At 39.3% G+C, this 24,203-nt stretch overlaps 1 gene segment (V, D, J or C); it reads left to right on the top strand.

Moving 5' to 3' along the window:
- The first annotated feature begins 23,476 nt into the window (after positions 1 to 23,476).
- LOC122728770 lies at positions 23,477 to 23,989 on the top strand. The segment is given in 2 exon segments: positions 23,477 to 23,544; positions 23,667 to 23,989. Coding segments are annotated over 2 exon segments (372 nt in total).
- Positions 23,990 to 24,203: the final 214 nt, after the last annotated feature.

Here is a 24,203-nt window from a genome sequence, read left to right as displayed (position 1 = left end):
ACTTTTTCCACTGGCAACCTCTTTTCACCAAGTAATTTTTATGCGACCCCAAATATATAGATATATAAAATAGGTACACATAACCTTTTACTGTTGCCAAATTTTTCATGACCCCCATGTTTAGTTACATGACCCCATATGGGGTTACAACCCACAGTTTAAGAAGCTGGGATCTAAAGGACATGGAGTATTCTGTTTCAAGGGGCCTTCCTATTTCTAGTTCCATGGAAGAGAGCTTGGGAATTGATGAGACATACTGACATTTGAATTTCACACTGCTATTTCTAGATCATATAATCATTAGACCCTTCTTTAGTCACCAAGACCATCATATTTCACCACTATTACAGACAAAATTGCATTCTAAGTTGAGATCTGCTGCTTGTGTTCTTACCACCACCCACACCCCCATCCCCACTCAGGTGAGTAAGTCTATCCTGATTACCAACTCCTAGAAGACTCCATCAAGTAGTTGACACTTTTATTCAGTTGTCTAATGCCTCCTACCTAAGATCTGTTTATAGCATCAAGAGTTAGAGCTGTAAGGCACCCTAGGAGCCATTTGGTCTCACCTCCTTTATTTTGCAGATTAGGAAATTTAGACTAAAGAGTCTTAACCTTACCCAATATCACATAAGTAGTGAATGGCATAACTGAGATTTGAACCTAGGACCTGTGACTCCAGATACATTATTCTTTCTACTGTATCAACCTGGCAAGTCTGTCCCTCCATTGTCAATCGGGTGAAACCCTCCCCCTGGGGGGGATTATAAAATTATTGGGATTTGGGGGGAGCCAAATGGGGTTGTGAGTTGGCCAGGGTCACACAGTAAGTCCCTAAGGCCAGATTTGAACTCAGGTACCCTTGACTCAAGGGCTCTATCCACTGAACTACATAGCTGCCCTTCTTCACATTATTGGTGAACTTAGTGCATACAGGTAATTATCATGAAGGCATTTAGTATGGATTTCCAGAAGGTAACATTGTCCAAATCACAAACCACAGAGATATAGAATTTTGGAGCACAAAGTTAGGAAGAAGGAAGAGGTTTTCTTCACAGCAACCAGTTCCATGCTATTCATTTTCCCTCCCCTCTATGCCATCACCTAACCCCTTAACCCTTCACCAAACAAAGCTAAACATATGAAGATTGCCTTACACAATTATTATGACAAGGGTTAGGATGACACCAGCTCTTACCCTAACTAGTTGTGTGACCTTGTATAAGTTGTTTTTGTTGTTGTTTGTCTTTCATGCTCTGAAGAGGACCATGACTTTGAGGTGATGTCATGACTTGCACTGAATTGGATTTAAATGAGGGAGGGCTGCCTTGTATAAACTACTTCACCTTTGGATCTCAGATTCATCCTTTGTACAAGCAGGATGTTGAACTTATGGTCTCTAAATTCTCTTCCCACCATGTGATATGAGATTTTCCTTAAAGGATAAAAGGAGAGAGTGGAAGAACTTTGATGAGTTAAAAATGCATTATAGCTATGTTCTTATTTTTTGACAAACATTCCCTTTTGCCAATTCCCCTCACCTGGGTAAAATGCTTCTTCACTCTTCAGTCAAGTTTCATTGCATTCTTCTCCATTTCCATTTCTGACGTTTTTCACTGAAATCTGTCACTGTGGTCCAGCATCTCTCTCATCATAGCCTACTCTCTCCACAAGAGGGCAGGAGCATATGTAATTAATTTTACTCCCTTTCCCATTTTCATTAATAAACATTTAAATTCCATCGAATCATTTTTAAGCAATTAAATTGACCAAGATTGTTGACAGTTTGCAACAAAAGGTAAGAGATCCCTGGATATTCAAATGGGTTTTAAGTTATGGGTCTATCAATTGTGAGGAGTCAGAAATTCTCAATAGAACAAGATTTTGTACTTTCTTTAAATTTTAACTTGGTAAACAGGTAATATATCAGTTTAGAAACAAGGGTTTCATAGATGCATAGAAATTTTTTTTTTAGTGAGGCAATTGGGGTTAAGTGACTTGCCCAGGGTCACACAGCTAGTAAGTGTTAAGTCTCTGAGGCCGGATTTGAACTCAGGTACTCCTGACTCCAGGGCCAGTGCTTTATCCACTGAGCCACCTAGCTGCCTCGATGCAGAGAATTTTTGAGCTAGAAAGGAACTTAGTCATCACGCAATCTATCCCCTTGCTTCAAATTGAAATAAACACCAGATTTGGAACAAGAAGACCTGCATTTAAATACTCCCTCTGACCCAAATGACCTCTGTGACCTCAAGTGAGTCACTTAACCTCTTTTGTAGCCTCTAAAATGAAGGGGTCAGACTGGATGGTCTGTTTGTATACTACTTTCCAATTCCAAACCTAAGATACCAAATTCATGAATTAGAATACTAGATAATTCACAAAGGAAAACAGGACAGATTTGAAAGTGTTTAATTTAGTGTATGCTTTCATATAAAATTCCTCCCTTTCTGGCTTACTTTGAATATATACATACTTTGCAGAGGGGATATTTGTTAAGTTCAGAATCAATAAAATTATAAGAAAAATATTTTCTGTGGTTATAAGCTATTATTTGGAAATCAACTCCTTCCTCCCAAAGCACAAATGAAGAGGCAACTGTCTTTCTCAACTTGGTAATGTCAAACTTTGTAGTGTCAAAGCTGGAAATCTTTTGGAAAAGAATCCTGCCTCTATTTTACAATCATCCATGATGGATGTGACAGTGGTCAAGAAGGATTAGGAAAGATAAGCCAGAAGCTGCTAGAAGTCAGGGAAACTCACACACACACACACACACACACACACATATGCGCGCGCATGTGTGTGTATCTATCTATCTATGTGTTTGTATATTTCTATATCTATCTATCTATCTATCTATTGTCTAACATCTAAGTAGCTTGTGCACATATTCTGTCCTTGCTGCCTGTAGTGGTTACTATCATACTCCAAAAGGAAAGCCTGAGAATGTGCTGCTGTTGTGACAATTCAGGGTAGGGAGGACTTCAAAATATGTCATATGACCATATTTACTATAACTGAAGCTTGTGTGATGCATATAAAAGCAAGAAGCTAACAGCCAAACATCTGTTATGCCACCACCACAAAAACAAAAACGAAAAAAAACGCAAAAAAAAAAAACCACCAAAAGAAAAAATGCCTTTTGTGGAAGCCAATGAAGACAATAGTTCCATAAATGGAAATGATCCAGCTAGGGTGAGTAAGATAGACCCCAACCCATTCTGGCTCTGACCTCATCATGGGCAACAAATTCTTATGCCATGTCTCCATTCTTCTCCTTGGAGCAGGTGAGTGCTGGATAGAGAAGGAAAACCCTCCTTCTGGGAATAAAAGCTCTAGAACTTCTTTCCCTGGAGGATGAAGCAAAGGTCTCCCAGGTTCTCTATCCCAACTTCTCTCTTTTTTTCCCTTATCACAGCCATAACTGAAGCACAAATCATTCAGACACCCAAGAACCTGGTCACGAGAGTGAAGCAGCAGGTGACACTGAGATGTCAACAAAATTGGGGTCACAATTACATGTACTGGTACCAACAGGAACCACAAAAGGGACCCAAGTTAATGTTTTATTTTGCTCATGAAGAGGTGAATTTAAATGAAACTATTCCTCAGCGTTTCAAACCAACACCACCAGACAAAGGCGACTTGACCCTCCACATCCACCCTGTGGAGGTAGGGGACTCAGCCACCTACTTCTGTAGCAGCAGCAAAGACACAGTCTTGCAGAGTCATCTCCAAGCTGTACAGAAACCTACTGGCCCTGGCATAGGGAGAAAGGCAGAAGGAAAGTCAGAGACTTGGCTCACACTGGGTGATTCTAGAGGGAGGAGGGACTGGCAAACTCTGGAGATCTTTCAGAGTAGCTCTCCACTATCATATTAGTTTAAAACACAGTTCTATGATTTATTAGAAAAAGACTGTCTTCCTTGGCTAAGGGGCCTGATTAGAATCATGCTACTCTGCTGAAATCAGAGCATTAGTCCAAAATAAAAATAAAAAGAAATTTCATTCAGGCATACTACATTTTCTTCTGGTTCTTTTTCTCCATAAATGGTGGTGTAGTGGGGGAGGGGGAATCTTCTGTTTGGAGACGTTAGGCAGTGGTATTTTATCTCCTACAAGGCTATTAGCTAATCATCTGCACATTTACTCCTTCATGTCTGGTATATCACAAGCAGGACATCAACTAGATATGTATAGACCTCCCCACCCCCACCCCAGCCCTCCATTTAAAACACCTTGTTGACTTTAGCATCCTTGATCTACCTTGGTGATTCTAGTGATTAAGAGTGGCCCGATCAAATAATTGGCCAAGTCAAAGGAATTGATTCTTTCAGGACAATCGTGCACCTCCCTTTTTTTTTTCTGAAATGGCCTAGAAACTATTCAATTAGAACTTAAGATGGCATCCTTGGGTGCATCCCTTCTATATCTCTCTCCAGTTCATTTTATTGGACATAGGCACTGCCTTGTTGAGCAACAGATGCTGCCCTAGTGCCCTTCTCCTGTTGCGCTCTTCTTGCTATTCCATGTTCCCAGACTTGAGTTTCTAGGACAGTTTAGCTAGGATAGCACCTAGCTGTCCATTGTGAATTAATTGGGACAAATAATAGACCTATTGATTTTCATCACTTTCCTATCAAATACTTATGTGAAGCCCCTTTCAGTCTCAAAAAAGGACTGCCTCAGATATAAGGAATATACACCTATGGGGGTGTTCAGGGAGGACTAACACCTCTGATAAACAGCCACTCGCTTGTAAAACTGTCTCAGCAGGCAGGCTAACCCAGGTTGAGGGGAAGCAACAGTCCTTAAAGTCATTGGTTGAGTGAGGGTGATGTTCACCCCAAGTGTGCCAGAATGGATAGATGAGAACACTTTTTCCTCAATGGACAGGAAAAGGAGGTGGCCAAAGCTAGCTCTATGGAGCTTTTGGAACTTGGTCAGATATCAAAGACGCCAAGATCATTCACCGCATCCTGCATCATTGCCAGTTATCGTGATGGCTTTATCCAACTCTGCTAGTCATCGTGACTTTTGTCTTTCCATTAGACTTTGATGACTCTTTGAAAAGAGTGAGGCTGATGACATTGTGCAGCTCTTTCTTATTCAATTCCACTTGAGAAGCAAATAAAAACATTGCCCCTGATGTCTTTGGTCTTCCTCAAAAATGAAGGATGAAAAATACATCTTTAAGGCATCAATCTTGTAAGATTTTTCAAGAGTAGTGATCTGGTGTCATTTCTTTTCTTTGTACAATGCCCAACATGAACTCCCTATAGATTGACTCTCGAAATTCAAAGAAAATATTCAAAGGAGATATTATACCAATTGCAGAGTCTGTGAACACTACAAAATCTCCTCAGTGAAATTAATAGTAATTCAATAAAAGTTAGCCTACTTGTTTCAGAAAAAAATAAACAGTTGGTAAAAATACATGTTTGTTCAACGACAACAGGTAGTTGGATGGGAAGCCCATTGAACTGATGCACCAACTTTTAAACTATGGCAGGTGCTTAAAATGTTCAGAGAATTGGAGCCCTAATTAAAATGAGGAGAAAGAGAGAGAATTTAATCTGGAAATCATATGAGAAATGGTAACATTCCTTTAATGATTCCAACTGTCTGAACCCTCATCTTGCTAGGGAATAAGGAAGGTCCCAATTTACCCAGGCCATAATCACAGTGATACATGAGAGTAGTTTAAAATGGAGAAGACAATATATGGGTTGTGCTATGCTTTAGCCAATTCCCCTTTTCATGGGAGACCATACCTAAGAACAAAATCTCACAATGTAAGAGGTCTCCAACTCATTTCTGTAGAGCACATGATCTTTTTTTTTTCTTTTCTTTTCTTTTTTTTTTTTTTTTTGGTGAGGCAATTGGGGTTAAGTGACTTGCCCAGGGTCACACAGCTAGTAAGCGTCAAATGTCTGAAGCTGGATTTGAACTCAGGTCCTCCTGACTCCAGGGCCGGTGCTCTATCCACTGCGCCACCTAGCTGCCCCGAGAGCACGTGATCTTAACCTAGGGTCCCTAAACTTTATAGAAATATATTTTTATACCTATTTCAATATTATTGGTTAGTAAGACTATGTATTTTATTTTTTGAATTTTTAAACATTTTGAGAATGGTTCTAATTGTTGACTCATTTTCTGTCAAGTTTAATTCTTTGTGATCACTTTTTGGTGTTTTCTTGGCAAAGATAATGTAAAGAATTAATTGTGATTTGAGGTTTCTATGACACCATCTTTGCCTAAAATTAGAAACCCCGTGTGCCCTGACCTCACTCCAGTGCACACCTGTGGGCCTGCATGGGCCTGACCAGATTACAATAAGGGCAGCCCTGCCAAGACTGGAAGACTGGTGAGGGCAGTCAGGTGACCTACAGCATCTGGAAGATGAAGAGGGGCTAGCAGTTGTACAGTGGCTTGTTAATTTTGTCAATCAAGGCTGCTGGCCAATTAGCTTGGGGCTGTGTTTCTGTCTGCCCTGTTTCCTGAGAGCCTGGGGGTTGCTGGTAAGGAGAAGGGAGGAGTTTTGCCATTTTGGCTGGAGCTGGAAAAAGACAGGATACAGCTGTGTGTTCTGCTGAGCCCTGGGCAATGGTGTGATACAGGTTGTATTGTTTTCCTTCCCCCATTCTTTTTTTTTCCTTTCCCTTAATTCTACTAATCTTGCTTGTGTTTTTAAGTTCATTCTTGTTAATAAACCCTGTTCTATTTTTGAAAGAGGATGTTAATCTCATTCCTTGCCCCAATATTTTGGTGAGCTGCCTAACTAACACTCCCCAATTACAATTCGGTCCCTACAATACTGGATTGGTTTATCCTTTCCTTCTCCAGTGTGTCACCATTTTACAGATGAAGAATTGAGGCAAATAGGGCTAAAGTGACTTGCCCTGGCTCACATAGCTAGTCACTCTCTGAGGACAGATTGGAATTCTGATCTTCCCCACTCCGTGTCCAGTGCTCGACCCTCAGCACTTACCTGAACAAAGGCTACATTATCCTTTTTTGGAGGGGAGGGAATGGGGGTTAAGTGACTTGCCCAAGTTCACACAGCTAATAAGTGTCAAGTGTCTGAGGCCGGATTTGAACTCAGGTCCTCCTGAATCCAGGGCTGGTGCTCTATCCACTGTGCCACCTAGTTGCCCTGGCTACCTGATCCTTAATGGATAAATAACAAAAAAAGTTTATCCAAAGAACAGCACTTCTTGAATAAGCAACCCTTAGCCTCAAGGAGCCTCAAAAATCCCTCTCAGATCAAAACATGGACATTCTTGTGGATGGCTCCCATAAGTCTGGTCTATCCCTTCTGCTCTCTTGCCAGTGGCTCTAAGAAGAGGAAGTGGATTTCTTTTTACTTACCCCAACCTCTAGAAGTAACTAAGTGTCAGGGCTAATTAAGGAAGACCTGAGTTAAAATCTGGTTTTAGACATTTACTAGCTGGGTAACTTGGGGCAAGTCACTTAATCCTATTTGCCTCATCTGTAAAATACACTGGAGAAGGAAATGAAAACCACTCCAGTGTCTCTGTCAAGAAAATCCCATATGGGATCACAAAGAGTTGGACATGACTGGCCAAGAACAAAAACCCTGAATAATTTTGATTGTAGGACTGAAGAAGATCTGGAAAGGTATATACCCATCATTATGAATACCTTCCTGTCACAAATGCCCTTATTTTATTTTGTTGTTTTGGGGGGTTTTATTTGTTTTTGTTTGTTTGTTTTTATTTGTTTTTGCAGGATAATGAGGGTTAAGTGATTTTCCCAGGGTCACACAGCAAGTAAGTGTCAAGTGTCTGAGGCTGAATTTGAACTCAGGTTCTCCTGAACCCAGGGTGGGTGCTTTATCCACTATGCCACCTAGCTGCCCCTCCCTTATTTTAATTATGAATCTTTATTTGAATACACCATTGTATTACAGAGAGAGAAAAAAGAGCCATAACAACAAAAATAAATACACTGTTGTTTTCTCTAAACTTTTAATGAACTTTACATATAGAAGTGAAGCATCTAATTAACTGAAAGACTCATTCTTAATGTAGGAAATGATACAGAGAGAAATGAGGAAAACCAGGAGAACAATTTATCCAGTAACAACACTGTAAGGAGTGTCTGAGATATATAGATATAGTTCGATGACTGACTGGCAAATAACTATGAAAGATAAGTATTCTGATCAATGCATTGACTAACAGTGATTCCAGAGGACCAAAGATGAAGCATGCTAACTACCTATTGTCTGATAGAGATGTGATCAAATTATGATGCAGAATGAAATATGTTATCTCATTGGCCAAAGTGGGAATGTGTTTTGCTTGATTATTCGTATTTATTCAAGTTTTTTTTTTGTTTTCTTTAATTAGGGGAAGGTGGGAGGGAGAGAAAACAAAAACTTGTTAATTTAAAAAAGTAAAGTTAAATGAAATACATATTTTTAAAAATAAATAAATAAGCTACAGAACTTCTTGGCTGAGAGGTTAGTAGCTAAGAGACAAGTAGAAATATTTGAACAGTGAGACCAGAATGCAGAAGTCCCCATGGAAAAAGTACAATGATGTCATAGAAGAATACATTAATTGTGTTGTAACAAAGATAATATGAATTGCTTCTCTATGCCTCTTTCCTGACTACATGGAATCTTTAAATATATGCCCCTGTACAAAAGGCTGGGGCCACCCATATTCTGTGGATATATGCCTCTTCACATGTGTTTCCTTGGTGAGTCCACTATTACCACTGATCATGTTAGCATTTTAGGGAAGTTAACACCTGAAAACTTGAGAAAAAAGTCTATTCCTCCTTTTATAATTCTAATTTCATTAGATTTGTTTGCTCTAAACTAAGTCTGCATTCTTGTTGACTAGTAAAAGTACAAAGGACATCAAGGCCTCAAGATCAATGCTTTTTTAGTTGATATGAGTAGATTGAGTACCATGAATCTACAGTAGCTAGCTGGAGGGACCCATATGGGATTTGGGATGGGAGGTATTTAATTATTATAACCATCAGTATTTTCTTCATCAAGGATCATAGAATAAAGGTATTTATTGCTTTATTAGCTGGAGGTAAAAATTAAGCATAATGAAAACGTGATGAAAAGGCTTTCTTATGATTGTTCTTAGAAAGAGAATTTGGGTCCCCTGTTTCCTCCAAGGATTATGGATCTTTGGGAGCCCTCAGGGACAGCTTAGAAAGGGATGAGATTTTGCTCCACTTCTAGACTCTTCTTCCTAAGTCTTTTTCTGGGTAAAAAATCAGTTAAGAGAGATGTCTCATTCTTTTCCTGATTACACCATGGGTACCAGCCTTCTCTACTATGTGGTTATTTTTCTCCTGGAAGTAGGTAAGTCCTGGGCACGGATTGTAAATACTTTTACTAGAATTGCCACATTCTCTTGTAGATATGATGTCAACTTCTCAGCCAAGCTTCACCTGCTGTCTTTTGTCTCTTTTCTTTCCAGATATCATGCCATGCTAAAGTCACTCAGATCCCTAGACAGCTAATGATAGAAAAGGGTCAGACAGTGACAATGAGATTTCATGAAGACACCTTCTCTGAGAAAGGGGGATATAGAGGAGGGGCATGATCCTCAGGATTGAAGTCAAGAGACCAGGATTTTATTCTCAGATTATCTGCAGAAACCAAGGACGGTCTGGGATATCTTTTCTGCAGTGCACGCCACAGTGATCAAATGGTACCTCATTTCTATGCACAGATTTCCTTTCCTCTACACAGGAAGTAGGAATTGGTGGGAAGGGAAGGCAGTGCAGGCAACTGTCATCCAACATAATACAGCCAAAAGAGAAAGAAAATATTTCCATATAACAGAATATCAAAAAGTATTAGGAGTATACAAAATATTTGAACTGGTTGTTGAATAAATCTACAACCTATAATGGTAGGTCCTTCACATCAGTTAGGTCTTCCTATGTGTTGATCACTGTACCCTGCTATGTGTAAGCCTACAGGCCTGGATGGACTTCCCTTTCCACTCTCCTGTTGGATTTTATGAACTATCTTTGGGTAGCCACCATACAGTTAGTTCCTGTGATTGGGCTGAGCCCTTGGCATTTGGATGTCTTGATTGAGATAGGGAATCAGGTCCTCGGAAGTATTGGAATGGTTACTGTTTGGATTTTGATGACCCAGAGCCAGAGGGTCCAATGCTCCCTCAATTCTAGCAAGATCATAAGTCATACTCCCCTTAACCTTCAGTCACCCTGAGAATGGACCAATGCCAATAGAAGACGCCTCCACTGTGGTGGACACTGGGAGGTATTGATATCCTATCAGCTGTGAGAAGGAAGGGAAAACATTTCTCTGTCACAGTGCCTCCCTTTGCTTTCCCTTGGCATTGTTTCTAAATTGGAAGAGTTCCCCATATACACCTCCTTAATTAATCCTTTCAGTATCTGATGGAAGTTCAAGCCTATGCCCCAGCATTTAAGAGGTCTTGCTTGGAGGGTAGTAAGAAGAGTTTGGAAAGATGATGGGAATCAGAGAGCATCTATATAGCAACACTTAAATATTTTTCCTTTCAATCTTTTTTTTCACTACATTAAACATATGCAATTATGTAAAGCATTACCATATTACTCATTTCATATAACTGAAAAAAGAAAAAATGAAAGAAATAAAGTGAAAATAGTATGTTGTGTCCTGACTTCAATCAATATCAGTTCTTTCTTTGGAGGTGGATAGTATGCTTCATCATAGTCCTTTGGGATTGTTGGAATCATTGCATTGATAAGAATAATTGTCATTCATAATTCTTCATCAGCAATATTGCTGTCACTTGGGCAAAACATTCTCCTGGCTCAGCTCCACTTCACTATACATTAGTTCATATAAGTCTTTCCAGGCATCTGCCTTTTCACTTTCTCTGAGTTCAGTACACTATGTGACCATATCACATAGTATGCTTTAGCAATCTGTGCTCAATCAATGAATGTGTTGTACTATTAAGCTGAGAGAAGAAATTCCATCTACAGGTTGACCGGGGGAGAGAAGAGGAGTTAGAGCTACAGATTTTGTATTTTAGTATTTCATTTAATTCTTCCTATTAAATTCTATACCCAGTCAAGGCTGTCAGGGCTTGGCAAGGGGTGGTGGAGAAAGGTGATACTAAGCCAGGGATTTCAGGTGGAAAAATCCTATTATCCAGTAAAGTTACTGCAACCTTTGATGAAATTGTGCAAAGCCTACTGAGGTATCTACAGGTCTGATGGCCCAGGTCACCATCATCTGATGGAAAGTCATATAGAACACTGCCTTGCTTAATAATTAACATGGTGATATTTTGCCTTTCTGTAGGCTTGTGGAAGGTAGCATAATTACTAATTTGGATTAATACTATTGCTTCAATGCCCCTACCAAATATCTCATAACAGGAAAAACAACAATAACGAGACTTTTAAATAATTTTTTGTTTACAAGTGCTTTTCAAATATTATTTCATTTTGTGCTCACAGTAACCCTGGAGGCAGGTGGCTTTTATATCTCCAGTATATAAATGAGGAAATGAGGAAGGCAGAAGTTAATGTCTTTCTGAGGGATCATACAGATAGTAAAAGTCTCATACCTGGCGCAGCAGGTGAAAACTTTTCCTGGTAGAATGGGCAGATGAGAAAATTTGTTTGAATGGCCAGTAGGAAACTGAAGCAAGATACTGTGGAACTCTTATAAGTTAGTCAGGCCTCAAAGATGCCAAGGTCATCTACTGCATGCCAGGGCATCATCAGTTATCCTGACTTTTTTCTTGCCACTGAACTTTGATGATTCTGGAAGAGAGATTGAGGCTGACAAATCTATGCAATTCTGCCATAATGAAATCCAAATCAGGTGCAAATCAAGACATCGGTGATGTCATTTCATCACTCTTTGAGAATATAGGATTAATGGGAGCAGCTAGGTGGCACAGTGGATTGTAAAAAAAAATTAATTATTAAACTATAACCTGGAAAAATTATAATAATGGTACTTACACGAAAATTATGAAGTTTAGAAAAATTATAATTGGGCCACAAATCCCTTCATGGTCACCATTCAAATGTAGAAACATTTTGGATTGACTTGCCTAATTTGGGGGACTAATCTGTGGAATGACTAATCTGGCGGACTGTTGACTAACTGGCTATCTGACTGCTATTAATTTAGCATGGGCCGTTTATCAAGTTCCACCACACTGCTCCACTCCCAAAATTGATAAGCAAAGGATTAAGAAGCCTCTTAACTAAATAATCAAAGCAGAGTTTATTTATGATGATACTATTAAAATTATGAATACAGGAAAATAAATGTACATCTGACTGCATTGGGGCATGGCGCATCTCTTTCCACTAAGTCTCTTTCTACCTGCTGAGCCTGGATCTTTGTTTAATACAATAAGGGCCATTGCCACCTCTTGCCTTAGGGTATGTTACACTCAGGTCCTTTATTCTAACTCCTAGCCCCTTTCACTTTGTAAATCCCCCTGCTTCTAACTTTCCTCTCCTTACTGTCACTGCTGAACCCCTGTGTTTCTCTGTCATCGACCTCTCCTTCTGTTGTCCTAGTGCTCCAGTCTTTCTGCTCTCTTAATCTCATCAGCCTCCCTTAGTCTTGTCTGGAAGTCTCCTAATCTTGTCCTTCGGCCTCCTTTTCTCCTAATCTTGCCAGTCTCTCTTGTCTTCTGTCACCCCCACCCTTAGTCTAACCCCCAGGTCTATATATCTTTCTTTTCTGCACTCAAATCTGGGACTTTTTGCACCAAAAACTGAGCTAATCTGCCAGTCAGGGCTGTGGCTGGGGCTGGGGGGATGCTCAAGCATCCCGTGCCTCAGCACAGGCTACACCAGAGCCCCAGCCTGGACAAGCCCAGGATCTCTCAGATAGCTCTGCTCAGGGTGGAGGAAGATAGTGCTCCCTCCCCCCAGCTGTCTGACCTGGCATCTTGTACAGCCCATGGGGCTTTTTGGCTCAGCTGAAGCTGAGGGGGAGGAGCACCAGCACCTCCCACACAGAAGAGACCCTGAGGGCCTAAGGCTTTCTAATCTCAGTCTAAAGGTAGGGTCCCCAAATCAAAATAAATTTCCACAGGATTAAGTGCTGGCCCTGGATTCAGAAGGACCTGAGTTTCAAAATTCAGCCTCAAAACACTTGACATTTACTAGCTGTGTGACCCTGGGCAAGTCACTTAACCTTCATTACCTCACAAAAAACCCCACAAAAACCAACAAATAAAAATAGGTTTAATTGTCCTTAAAAAAAAAAATATATATATATATATATACATACATATATATGTAGTGAGAAAATTATTAATAATAGGGGCTGTGATTTTACTTATTGATGCATTGATGAAAATTATATAATAATGAATAATGAAGCCAGTCATTTACATTTAGCATCTACTATATGTAATTATGATTAAATATATTTGGAATTATTATTTGGAATTTTTACATATTACATATTATATCAAATCAAATCAGATTTATATTTTTCTGTCATCATTATCTTCAGTAGTTAATTCCATATGAGCCTTGGATTATGGGAACTTACATTTGAGACATTAATTGCCTTTTTTCTGAGTTATCAGATCAGAGCAGCCAAGATGCTAGCCATTCATGAAGGGAATACATACAAGAGTGGGTATTGAACTGTCATAGGACAGGTGACACGCATGAAGTCCAGGTACTACACGGCCTTGGGAAAGGCCGAGAGAATAGCCAGTGGCAAGAGCTGAGGTTGGATTCTCCTGGTTTAATTCCCCCTCTTTCCCCCCCTCCCCATAGCACTGGATGGCCAGGCTATGCCGTCTCATTCTATGACTGGCTTTGCTTCCCCCTCATATATGCCTGGTGTCATGGGCATCTCAACCCCATTCATCTAATTATGCCTGACTCAGTTTCCCCACCACATATTGCACTGGCTGTTTTCAGAGTCACGAAGCTTGGCAATGTTCATTTCCCTTACGTCTCTATTCTTTTATGGTAACCCCAGAATTATCTCAGGTGTAATGATAAACACGATGTTGAATTTGGCCTTGGCATCTTTTACCAGTTATGTTAGATTCTTTACTTTCTCATAATGGCATGAGGATAATTATACACATGATGACAAAAAGTGATGGAAGCAGGATATAAATCCTTTTCTTAATTAATATCACAATTGTCTTACCCTTATATTAAAGAAGAGTATGCCAGCACAAGTTATGGACTCTTTTGCAAATAACTTAAGGAGACCATCCACTTTTGTTAGAAGTTATTATACTTCAATTCATCTGGACAATTTTTATATTACGTATTCTCAATTTATTCTCCAGAGGGGTATGTAGTTATATTAAGTTTTAGAAAAATGTTTCAATTTTTATTTTATTATATCTTTTACATATATAACAATTGGACCTTACATAAAAGATTCTGAATTTCCTTAGACATATGTTTTTGAGAACTTCCATTGTTTGATTTGGTTATTGTCAAATCTATTTAAAGTTGTGTTAAGATCAATTTTGTAGGAAACCTTACAGCAGTTTGGAGAACTAGGTAATTCCCAGTGTTCCCCAGATACCCGATTCCAAATTCCATCTACACCTGAAAGACTTAAACTCTACAACCACACCTGAGACCATGCCCAGAATCCAGAGTCAGAATCCAGAGCTATACATAGATGATATCCCAAGAACCATCTGAGATAAGACTTTCAAAGACTTAAATGGACATTTTCATGTTTTTCTTTTCCCATTGCATACACTATTTGTAATATCCACCTCCTAAAGGGGACTGCCCCTTTTAGTTGTTGTTGTTTTATTTGTAATATCCACTTCCTAAAGGGAACTGCCCCCTTTAGTTTTTGTCAATGCTTCACTCAATTTCTTTTCTCTCTTTTTCATTCCCCTTATATTGTTAGTCATCATAGAACTCCATTATAAGTATTTTGTCATATTCATTGCTTCATTTAAGGAAACCCCAATTCTTAACTAAGCAGAGGGAGGATTGTGAGAAACTTATTCATAATAGGGGTTTTAAGACTCCCCAAGGGCCCCTGAGAGCCAGGCCTGACCTTTCTTAAGGTCAGCCCCAAGTCAGGAAGTTAACTAACTCAAAACCACACCTACCTGAAAGCCTTCTTCCTGCCAGAGGATCTGTTTTCTGGGCTCTGACTTCAGCATGACTGTGCCGAACCACCTTCAAATCCAGTGAACCAATAGATTTGAGTGATGCTAGACAATTAGCTTTGAACAATGTCTATGGGCAGACTCTGCTCCTGCCCGCAGCAATCTTGCACAGACACTCATGCTCTTTGGCAAATGCAGCCCTCTAGGGTTCCCGATTTTCTCTCTCCTCTCTCATCTATTTTCTAGTTAGGCTTTCATATCTTTCAGAACCATGTGCACTCTCTTTACTAATATTTAATATACTTTAATAAATACTTAATGCCCCCAAAGTGGTGTAGTAGCCTCTAATTACTTGGGAATTAATTAGACCACAAAGGTGAAACCAATTAGGGAAATAAGGAAGTAGAAATACAGATGGACAGTCTTAACTCTAAGCTTAGTCTATGCAATCCCAGAGATTAAACGAGTTCAAAGGAATTTAGGGTTTTCCTTAACAAAACTCACCAATCCCAAACTGCCCACAAGGACAAGAACCACCACGCCCAAGACCGAGCATGAAACACCCCACCATGGAGCCCAGCTGAGCCGAGTGCCACCACACCTGCTTTCCAGGCCACAAGAGACTGACCTTTTTGAACACCCCACCCACCTGAAGTTGCCCTCCCTTCAGTGGAATTTTCCTCCCCCAAAAGGGGAGGTCTCTGGCGTTTTTCCTCCCCTAAAGGGGAGGTCCTTCAAAAGCTGCTCAGTAGCATACGTAATCTCAGGTTGGGCCAGGTGCGGCCCCTCCCAAAAGATTCAGCTAAAACTTTCGATGTTAATCTTTACCACAAATAATTTTTACCACAGTATGTATGTATGTATGTATGTATGTATGTATGTATGTATATATGTGTATATGTGTGTATGTATATGTATATATGTGTGTGTATGTATGTATGTATTTGTGTGTGTGTGTGTGTGCGTGCGCGTGTGTGTATATGTATATTCTAAAAAGCCCTAGGTCTGCTGCTCATGTTTTTCCTTTCAGGCCACTTCTACACCATCGTTTCTACAAAAAGGAGTTTGGATTTAATGATCTCTAAATTTTCTTCCCACAGTACAGTGTGTGATCTCCCTTCAGAGCTAAAAGAAGATAGTGGGAGTACTTTGATGAGTTAAATTGTATTATAGCTATGTTCTTATTTTCAGACAAATATTCTATTTTGCTAATTTCCATCACTTTCGTAAAGTGCTCCTTCAGCCTTCAGTTCAGTTTCATTTTTTTCCTCTCCATTCCTATTCCTGATCCTTTTCACTGAAATTTGTCACTGTGGCCCAGCATCTCTATTATCATAGCCTATTCTCTCCACAAGAGGGCAATAGCACATTTAATTGATTTTCCCCTTTCCATCTTCACTAATAAACCTTTAAATTCCTTAGAATCATGTTTAAGCAATTGAATTGGCCAAGATTGTTGACAGAATGTTGCCAGAAGTAAGAACTTCTTCCTTCCAATGCACCATTGAAGGGGTGACTGTCTTTTACAAACCAGTCTTTTGCAATGGCAAAGATGGAAAGCTTTTGAAAAAGAATCCTGCCCCAGTTTTACACTCATCCAGCATGGATGTGACTGTGGTCGATATGGATTAGACAAGCCAAGTGAGAAGCTATTAGAATTCATGGAAAACTGACATCCCAGACATGCCATTGTGTCTATCAATTTCTGGAGTCAGAAATTCTCAAGAGAACAGGGTTTTGTCCTTTCTTTAAATTTTCACTTGGTAAACAGGCAATATCTCAGCTTAGAAAACAAGGGTTCTGTAGATGCCAAGGATGTTTGAACCAGAAAGAATCCAAACCATCGTGCAATCTATCTCCATGATACAAATTGAAATAACCACTGGGTTTGGAGCTAGGGGACCCACATCTAAATCCTCCCTTTGTCCCAAATGACCTCTGTGACCTGGAGCAAGTCACTTAACCTCCCACGCCTTCAGGTACCTTCCTCATCTATAAAATGAAGGGGTCAGCCTGGATGGTGTATCTGTAGAATACTTAACAGCTCCACATCTAAGATTCTAAATGCAAAGATGAGAATACTTGATCATTCACAAGAAAAAAATAAAACAGATGATCAGGACAGGTTTAAAAATAAATGTTTATTGTGTTCTTTCCTTCTTAAAAATCAAGCTGTGAGGGGCAGCTAGATGGCGCAGTGGATAAAGCACTGGCCCTGGATTCAGTAGTACCTGAGTTCAAATCCAGCCTCAGACACTTAACACTTACTAGCTGTGTGACCCTGGGCAAGTCACTTAACCCCAATTGCCTCACCAAAAAAAAAAAAAAAAAATCAAGCTGTGTGTCATAATGAGTCATGGCTTCATATACTTTCTGTTTTACTTTCCTTACTGAAATACTTTTGGGGGGGGGGCTTGTCAAGTTCAGAATCAATAAAACTATGAAAACTATAAAAATTATAATAAAAATCTTTCCTGTTGTGATAACCTACTAAGAAAGTGTAGCTTATCAGTAAACTCAGGTATTTGGAAATCAACTCTGTCCTTCCAATGCTCAAGTGCATAGGAGACTGTCTTTGTCAACCCAATAGTTTCCAATGGCAAAGGTGGAATCTTTTGGAAAAGAATCCTTTACCAATTTAACACTATCCATCATGTATGCAACAGTGGTCAAAATAGATTAGAAAAGACAAGCCAGAAGCTGCTAGAATTCATGGGCAATTGACATTCCATACTAAAAGCCAAGACCCAGAGAGAAGAGCAGTTGCTTAAGATCATAGAAAATCAAATCTGACAACCTGAAGAGCTAATATAAAGAAACCAGCATAACATGACTTAAAAGCAAAAAGAAATTACTTATTTGTCTGGATGTACCTTTGTTGTCTAACCTCTAAGTAGTTTGTGCACATATTCTGTCCTTGCTGCCTATAGTGGTTACTACACCACTTCAAAAAACAGGCCTGAGAATGTGCTACTGTTGTGAAAATTCAAGGTAGGGAGGCCTTCAAAATATGTCATATGACCATATTTAATATAACTGAAGCTTGTGTGATGTCCAGAGAAGCAGAAGCCAACAGCAAAACATCTGCTATGCCACCACCATCACAAAAAATGCATTTTGTGAGATCCAATGAAGACAATAGTTCCATAAATGGAAATGATTTGGCTAAGCAAGTGAGTCCCAGAGGTCTTCTTACATATCACAGGGACCCAATACATTCTGGCCCTTACTCCCATCACGGACAACAAACTCTTTTGCTGTGTCTCCATTTTCCTCCTTGGAACAGGTGAGTCCTAGATAGAGAAAGAAAACCCTCTTTTGGGGATAGGAGATTGACAGCTTTCCCTTCGGAGGATTAAGCAAAGGTCTCCCACCTTCTGTGTCCCAATTTCTGTCTCTTTTTTTCCTCTCCCACAGCCTCCACTGAAGCACAAATCACTCAGTCACCCAAATATCTGGTCACAAAGGTAAAGCAGGAGGTGACACCGAGATGCCAGCAAAATTTTGGCCATGATTTCATGTACTGGTACCAACAGGAGCCACAAAAGGGAACCAAATTAATGTTTTATTTTGCTTATAATGAGGAGACTTTAAATGAGACTGTTCCTCAGCGATTCAAATATACACTACCACACAAGGGTATCTTGACCCTGCACATCCACCCTGTGGAGGCAGGGGACTCAGCCACCTACTTCTGTAGCAGCAGCAAAGACACGGTCTTACAGAGTCATCTCCAAGCTGTGCAGAAACCTACTGGCCCTGGCATAGGAAGAAAGGAAGGAAGTTGCCACATCAGGGACTTGACTCACATTCAGATGTTCTAGAGGGAGGAGGGACTGGAAAACCCCAGACAGGGACCTTTGAGTGTAGCTCTCAGCTCACATATTATTTTAATATATAGTTGTTTGATTTACTAGAAAAAAGCCTTCACTGGCAGAATGGCTTTACTAGAAACATTCTACTCTGCTGAACTCAGAGGGTTAGTCTAAAATAAAAAATAAAAGCAAATTGCATTGATTCATACTACATTTTCTTCTGCTGCTTCTTTTTCTCCTTAAGTGGTGGTATATTGGGGGAAAATCCTCTGTTTGGTGATGTTAGATGGTGGTATTCTATCTCCTGCCAGGCTGTCATCTGCAATAGACTCCTGCCAGTCATTGCCAGTCATCCTGTTGACTTCATCCAACTCCGCCTCATTTAAATCCAATCACAAGCAAATAAAAATATTACCCCTAATGTCATTGGTACCCTTCTTGAACAACAAAACATCTTTGTCTATGTCATTATTCTTGTAAGCTTTTTCAAGAGTAGTGATCACATACCTGATTTCTTTGTACAATATCCAATAAAGAACCTCTATAGACTGACTCCATAAATTCAAAGAAAATATTCAAAAAAGATATTTTACTAATTGCAAAGAGTCCCTGAACATTACAATGTCTCCGCAGTGAAACTGTTGTTTTTTGTTCTTTATTTTGGAAGAGAACCATGACATCAGGGAGGTGAGGTCATGGCTTGCAGTGAATTGGATTTAAGTGAGGGAAAAGTGAGCCTCACTCTCTCCTCAGGAGCCATCTCAGTTCAATGGCAAGACGTCAATCAGTATGAATAGAGATAACCCCCAAAGCCTTTGAGAAGTATCTACAAGAAGGGACTCATATATAGAATAGAGGAAGAAAACAATATTTCTCAAAGTTGTGCCATCAGGGAAGGCAGGTAAGCTAATAAGGAAAATAGTTGGAAGCACCAGAGATATCAGCTTCAATAAGAAGGAATCAAGGGATGTGACTGGGGTGCAAAGAGACTTCAGGGATGTAAACTTTGATAGAGAAATATTTCTCTATCCTTTCTTTGGGTATGGACAGAGATACACCAGAAATGGAAGGAAAATGGCATGCTTCTATTTCAATGTTCTTTTAGTAAATCTTAGCATGCAATTAGGATAACTAGACTATTTGGTCTTGGAGTATTGGGCAACACTAAAAAAAATTCTGCATTGATTTTTTTTTTTTAGTGAGGCAATTGCGGTTAAGTGACTTGCCCAGGGTCACACAGCTAGTAAGTTTTAAGTGTCTGAGGCTGGATTTGAACTCAAGTAGTCCTGACTCCAGGGCCAGTGCTCTATCCGCTACGCCACCTAGCTGCCCCCTGCTTTGATTTTTGAGAGCAAATTTCCCCATCATCATGAAGTATAAATCACAAGAAGGTTTTAACTCTGTTAGAAGATTAAAGATGAATTATAATCCCTTGAATTTTAGAAGAAATTCAGGTTATATTAAACAGTGTGTGAGAATATTGGTGACTGAGATCCCTCCATGGTCCTATGAACATGTATTGCTTTTTAGATGGTTTAAAATTGTGAGTAAGATAAATATAACTTTTATAAGCTCCAGAATTTCACTTCACGCCCAGGAAATTGGCAAAGAAGACAGAAGACAGTCGTACTAATGTTATCCTTAGTGGGGATAGAATTATATAACCAATCTGGAAAGTAATTAGGAATTAAGCAAGTAAAGTGACATAAATGTCCAGAGGCTTTGATGCCTTCACTCAGAGATGTCATTATACTAACTGTATGTGTGTGTATACACATTATATGTACACAGTATATATATATATATATATATATATATATATATATGTATATATGTGTATATATGTGTATATATGTGTATATATGTATATATATATACACACACCATTATATACATTCACATATATGCATGTGTATATATAAATACACATATATGTTCATATATGAATATATGTGTGTAAATATATATATGTATATATATGTGTGTGTGTGTGTGTGCACACACACACTCTTTGGAGGTTATTGACCAAAAGAAAGGCTCTACATACACTAAAATATTTATGGCAGCAGTTTTCATGGTAGCAAAGGCCTGGAAACAGAGTAGATTCCAGACAGTTAGGCAATAGCTATACAAATGGTGGTCCACAGATATTATGAAATATTAGTGTGCTGTAAGAAATGATGAATACAGAGAAGTGTGAAAGACTTCATGAACTGAAGTTCTGCTCTGTTTGATCTTAGGAGAAGGAAGAAATAGGAAGAAAAGGGGAATATACAGGGAATGGAAGGAAGAGGAAGAAGGGGAACTTATATAATGGGGTGCATGAGCTGAAGAGTACACAGACATAGTATAAAGGGCAGGAAAAGGGGACAGCCTATGAATATCACTTTTATCTGAACTAGAGAAAGCAAGGTTGAACTCACTTCTACACATACTCACACACACTGACACACAAGTTTCACATAGGGATCTGGGTGAAGAGAGGGAGTTAAGGAAAAGAGTAGGACAGGTATCACATTAAAAAAAAAAGTCAGCCCCAGAGGATGGAGTTTAAGGGTAGAGGGTTTAATAGGAAAAAGAAGCTTGGGATCATTTTTTTAAAATTGAATTTTTCAGAAGGCAATTCAGGCTTCTCTGATATTACTTAATGCTTGACATTAGAAAGTATCATCTGACATTATTTGAAAGAAAAGAAACAATCTACCAATACAATAAGATATCTAAATATAATAAATCACATTTTTTTCAGTTAATATGCTGATTATTAGCATAATTAAAACACTTTAAATCTCTTATAAAGGATGGGGAAAATCCCACTCACAGGCTTGATTCATTCAACACAATTTCTTCCACAAATCAGAATATCAGGAGGACCACAGAACCCTAGCCTTCCCCAAATCCAAACTCAAAACCATAAATTCATAGAATATTAAAGTTGATTGGACACAGATCTTTTCTAATTTCAGGATGATGGTGTTCTAATTTACCACTTTCTGCCTTATTGACTTTGAGTTACTTGAATCTAATTCTACTCTGAGGGAATATCATCAGCCCTTGTTACCAGATCTCAGTCTGACAGGCGAGGCTACATTGACACATCGTGTGTCTGGTGCTGTGAACACCCCTCTCTAAATCTGAAAGGGAATAGAGCATTTCTTAGAACTCTACTATTCTATTCATTTTATAACTATGGTTATTGAAACTAGATACTGGGAATACACCTATGTACCACACTGCCAGAATGAGTTAGGAGTAAGCTCAACTGGTACCATTGAAATAAATATAAGATAGAACTTATTTCCCAGTTTACTAATCAGTTGTTACTTATCCTAGTGTATTCTGTATGTGGACTCCATAGCTACTAAAGGTACAGGTTGGTTTGATACAAATATCTGTGAACGTCCCACACACCATATGACACAAAGGGATAACAGTGAGGACCAAATGACCTTAGAAATTGAATTTTCTTTTCAGATAGTAAAGCACCATGCAAATATAAGGGACCATTAAATATCTTTATCCTTATCTTGGAAATCAACCTGGCTGTTTCAATTATTCTGGATAATATTTTATTGCTTCAACTTCCTCCCTCTCCCTACCTCCCCCCAGTGCCTTGTGATCTCACTGAGGCAGTAACTTAGACATCTAAGCATGTCCCAGTGCTTATCACCAAACTTGGCACATAGTACTTAGTACACAGTACTTATTCTTTATGGGGCAGCTAGAAAGTATCATAGTGCATAGAGTACAGGGCCTACAGTCAGAAGGACCTTAGTTCAAATCCATCCTCAGACTCTTAGTAGCTCTATGACCTTGGGGCAAGTCACTTAACCTGTTTTGCCTCAGTTTCCTCATCTGTAAAATGAGCTGGAGAAGGAAATGTAAACCACTCCTGTAACTTTGCCAAGAAAACCCCAAATGGTGTCATGAAGGCTTGGCATAAGAACTGGACCTCTATTATCTCTCACTGACTGTCCCTACACAGTCAGCTGACCTAATTTGTAGATCATATCTCTTTTTCTCCTCCTTACATGTACAGCCAAGACCTTTCTAAATTATATATTCCATGAAAGCTAATGTCAAGGAACACTTTCTATCTATATCTACTCAAAATCATAGCACATGATATTTTATCAGTGTTCCTTTTATGAGACCAACCAAAGGACTTTTTCATTAGGTGTGAGTACATAGAGTACCATAAATCTAGAGAAGCTAGCTGGAGAGACCCATAAGGGAGTGAGGATGTGGGGGTACTTAATTATTACAACCACCAGTCTTCTCTTCATCAAGGATCAAAGGTGCTTTTTTGTGTATTAGGTGGAGAGAGAAACTAAGCATAATGAAAACTTAATGAAAAGGCTTTCTTATGACTGGCTTTAGAAAGATAATTTGGTTCTTCTGTTTTTCCCAAAAAGAGTGGATCTTTGGGAGCCCTTAGGGACAAATAAACTTCACCCATCTCAGAAACTGATATAATTTTGCTCCACCCACAGACTTGATCTCCTGTGTTTAAAAGAGCAAGAATCAGTTAAGAGAGATGTCTCATTCTTTAACCAGTTTTGCCATGGGCAACAGACTTCTCTGTTGTGTGGTTATTTTTCTGCTGGAAGTAGGTGAGTCCTGGTCAGAGATGAGAAACACCTTTAATGGGAAGGCTACATTCCCTTGTAGATATGGCAAATTCTTATTCAAATTTCTTATTCAACCTCCTGCCTTTTGTCTCTTTTCTTTCCAGAGTCCATGCATGCTGAAATCACTCAGATCCCAAGACGTTTAATCATAGGGAAGGGACAGGCAGTGACAATTAAATGTCAGCAAGACACTCAACAGACTCGAATGTTTTGGTATCGACAAACCCCAGAGAAGGGGGGTCTAGTGCTTGTCTTTTACTCACTGGGAAAGGATGATAAACAGGATGGGGATGATCCTCAAGGATTTGAAGTCAACAGAACACATATCGAGATTTTTATTCTCAGTAAATCATCTGCACAACCCAATGACTCTGGGATGTATTTCTGCAGTGCCAGCCACAGTGATCAAAGGACAGAGCATTTCTAAGCATAAACCTCCTTTCCTGCATGCTAGGAAAGGAAGTAGGAGTTTGTGGGGAGGGAAGAGAATGCAAGCAATTTCAGGATGGTGGTGTTCTAATTTTCACTATCTGCCCTATTGACTTTGAGTTACTTGAATCTAATTCTATTCTGAAGGAATATCATCAGCACTTGTTGCCAGATCTCAGTCTGACAGGCTAGGCTGCATTGACACATCGTGA

Source organism: Dromiciops gliroides, chromosome 5, assembly GCF_019393635.1.
Source record: "Dromiciops gliroides isolate mDroGli1 chromosome 5, mDroGli1.pri, whole genome shotgun sequence".
In the NCBI taxonomy this organism is placed as follows: Eukaryota; Metazoa; Chordata; class Mammalia; order Microbiotheria; family Microbiotheriidae; genus Dromiciops; species Dromiciops gliroides.
Note: the sequence above shows the minus strand (reverse complement) of the source record. Positions and strands in the feature narration are given on the sequence as shown.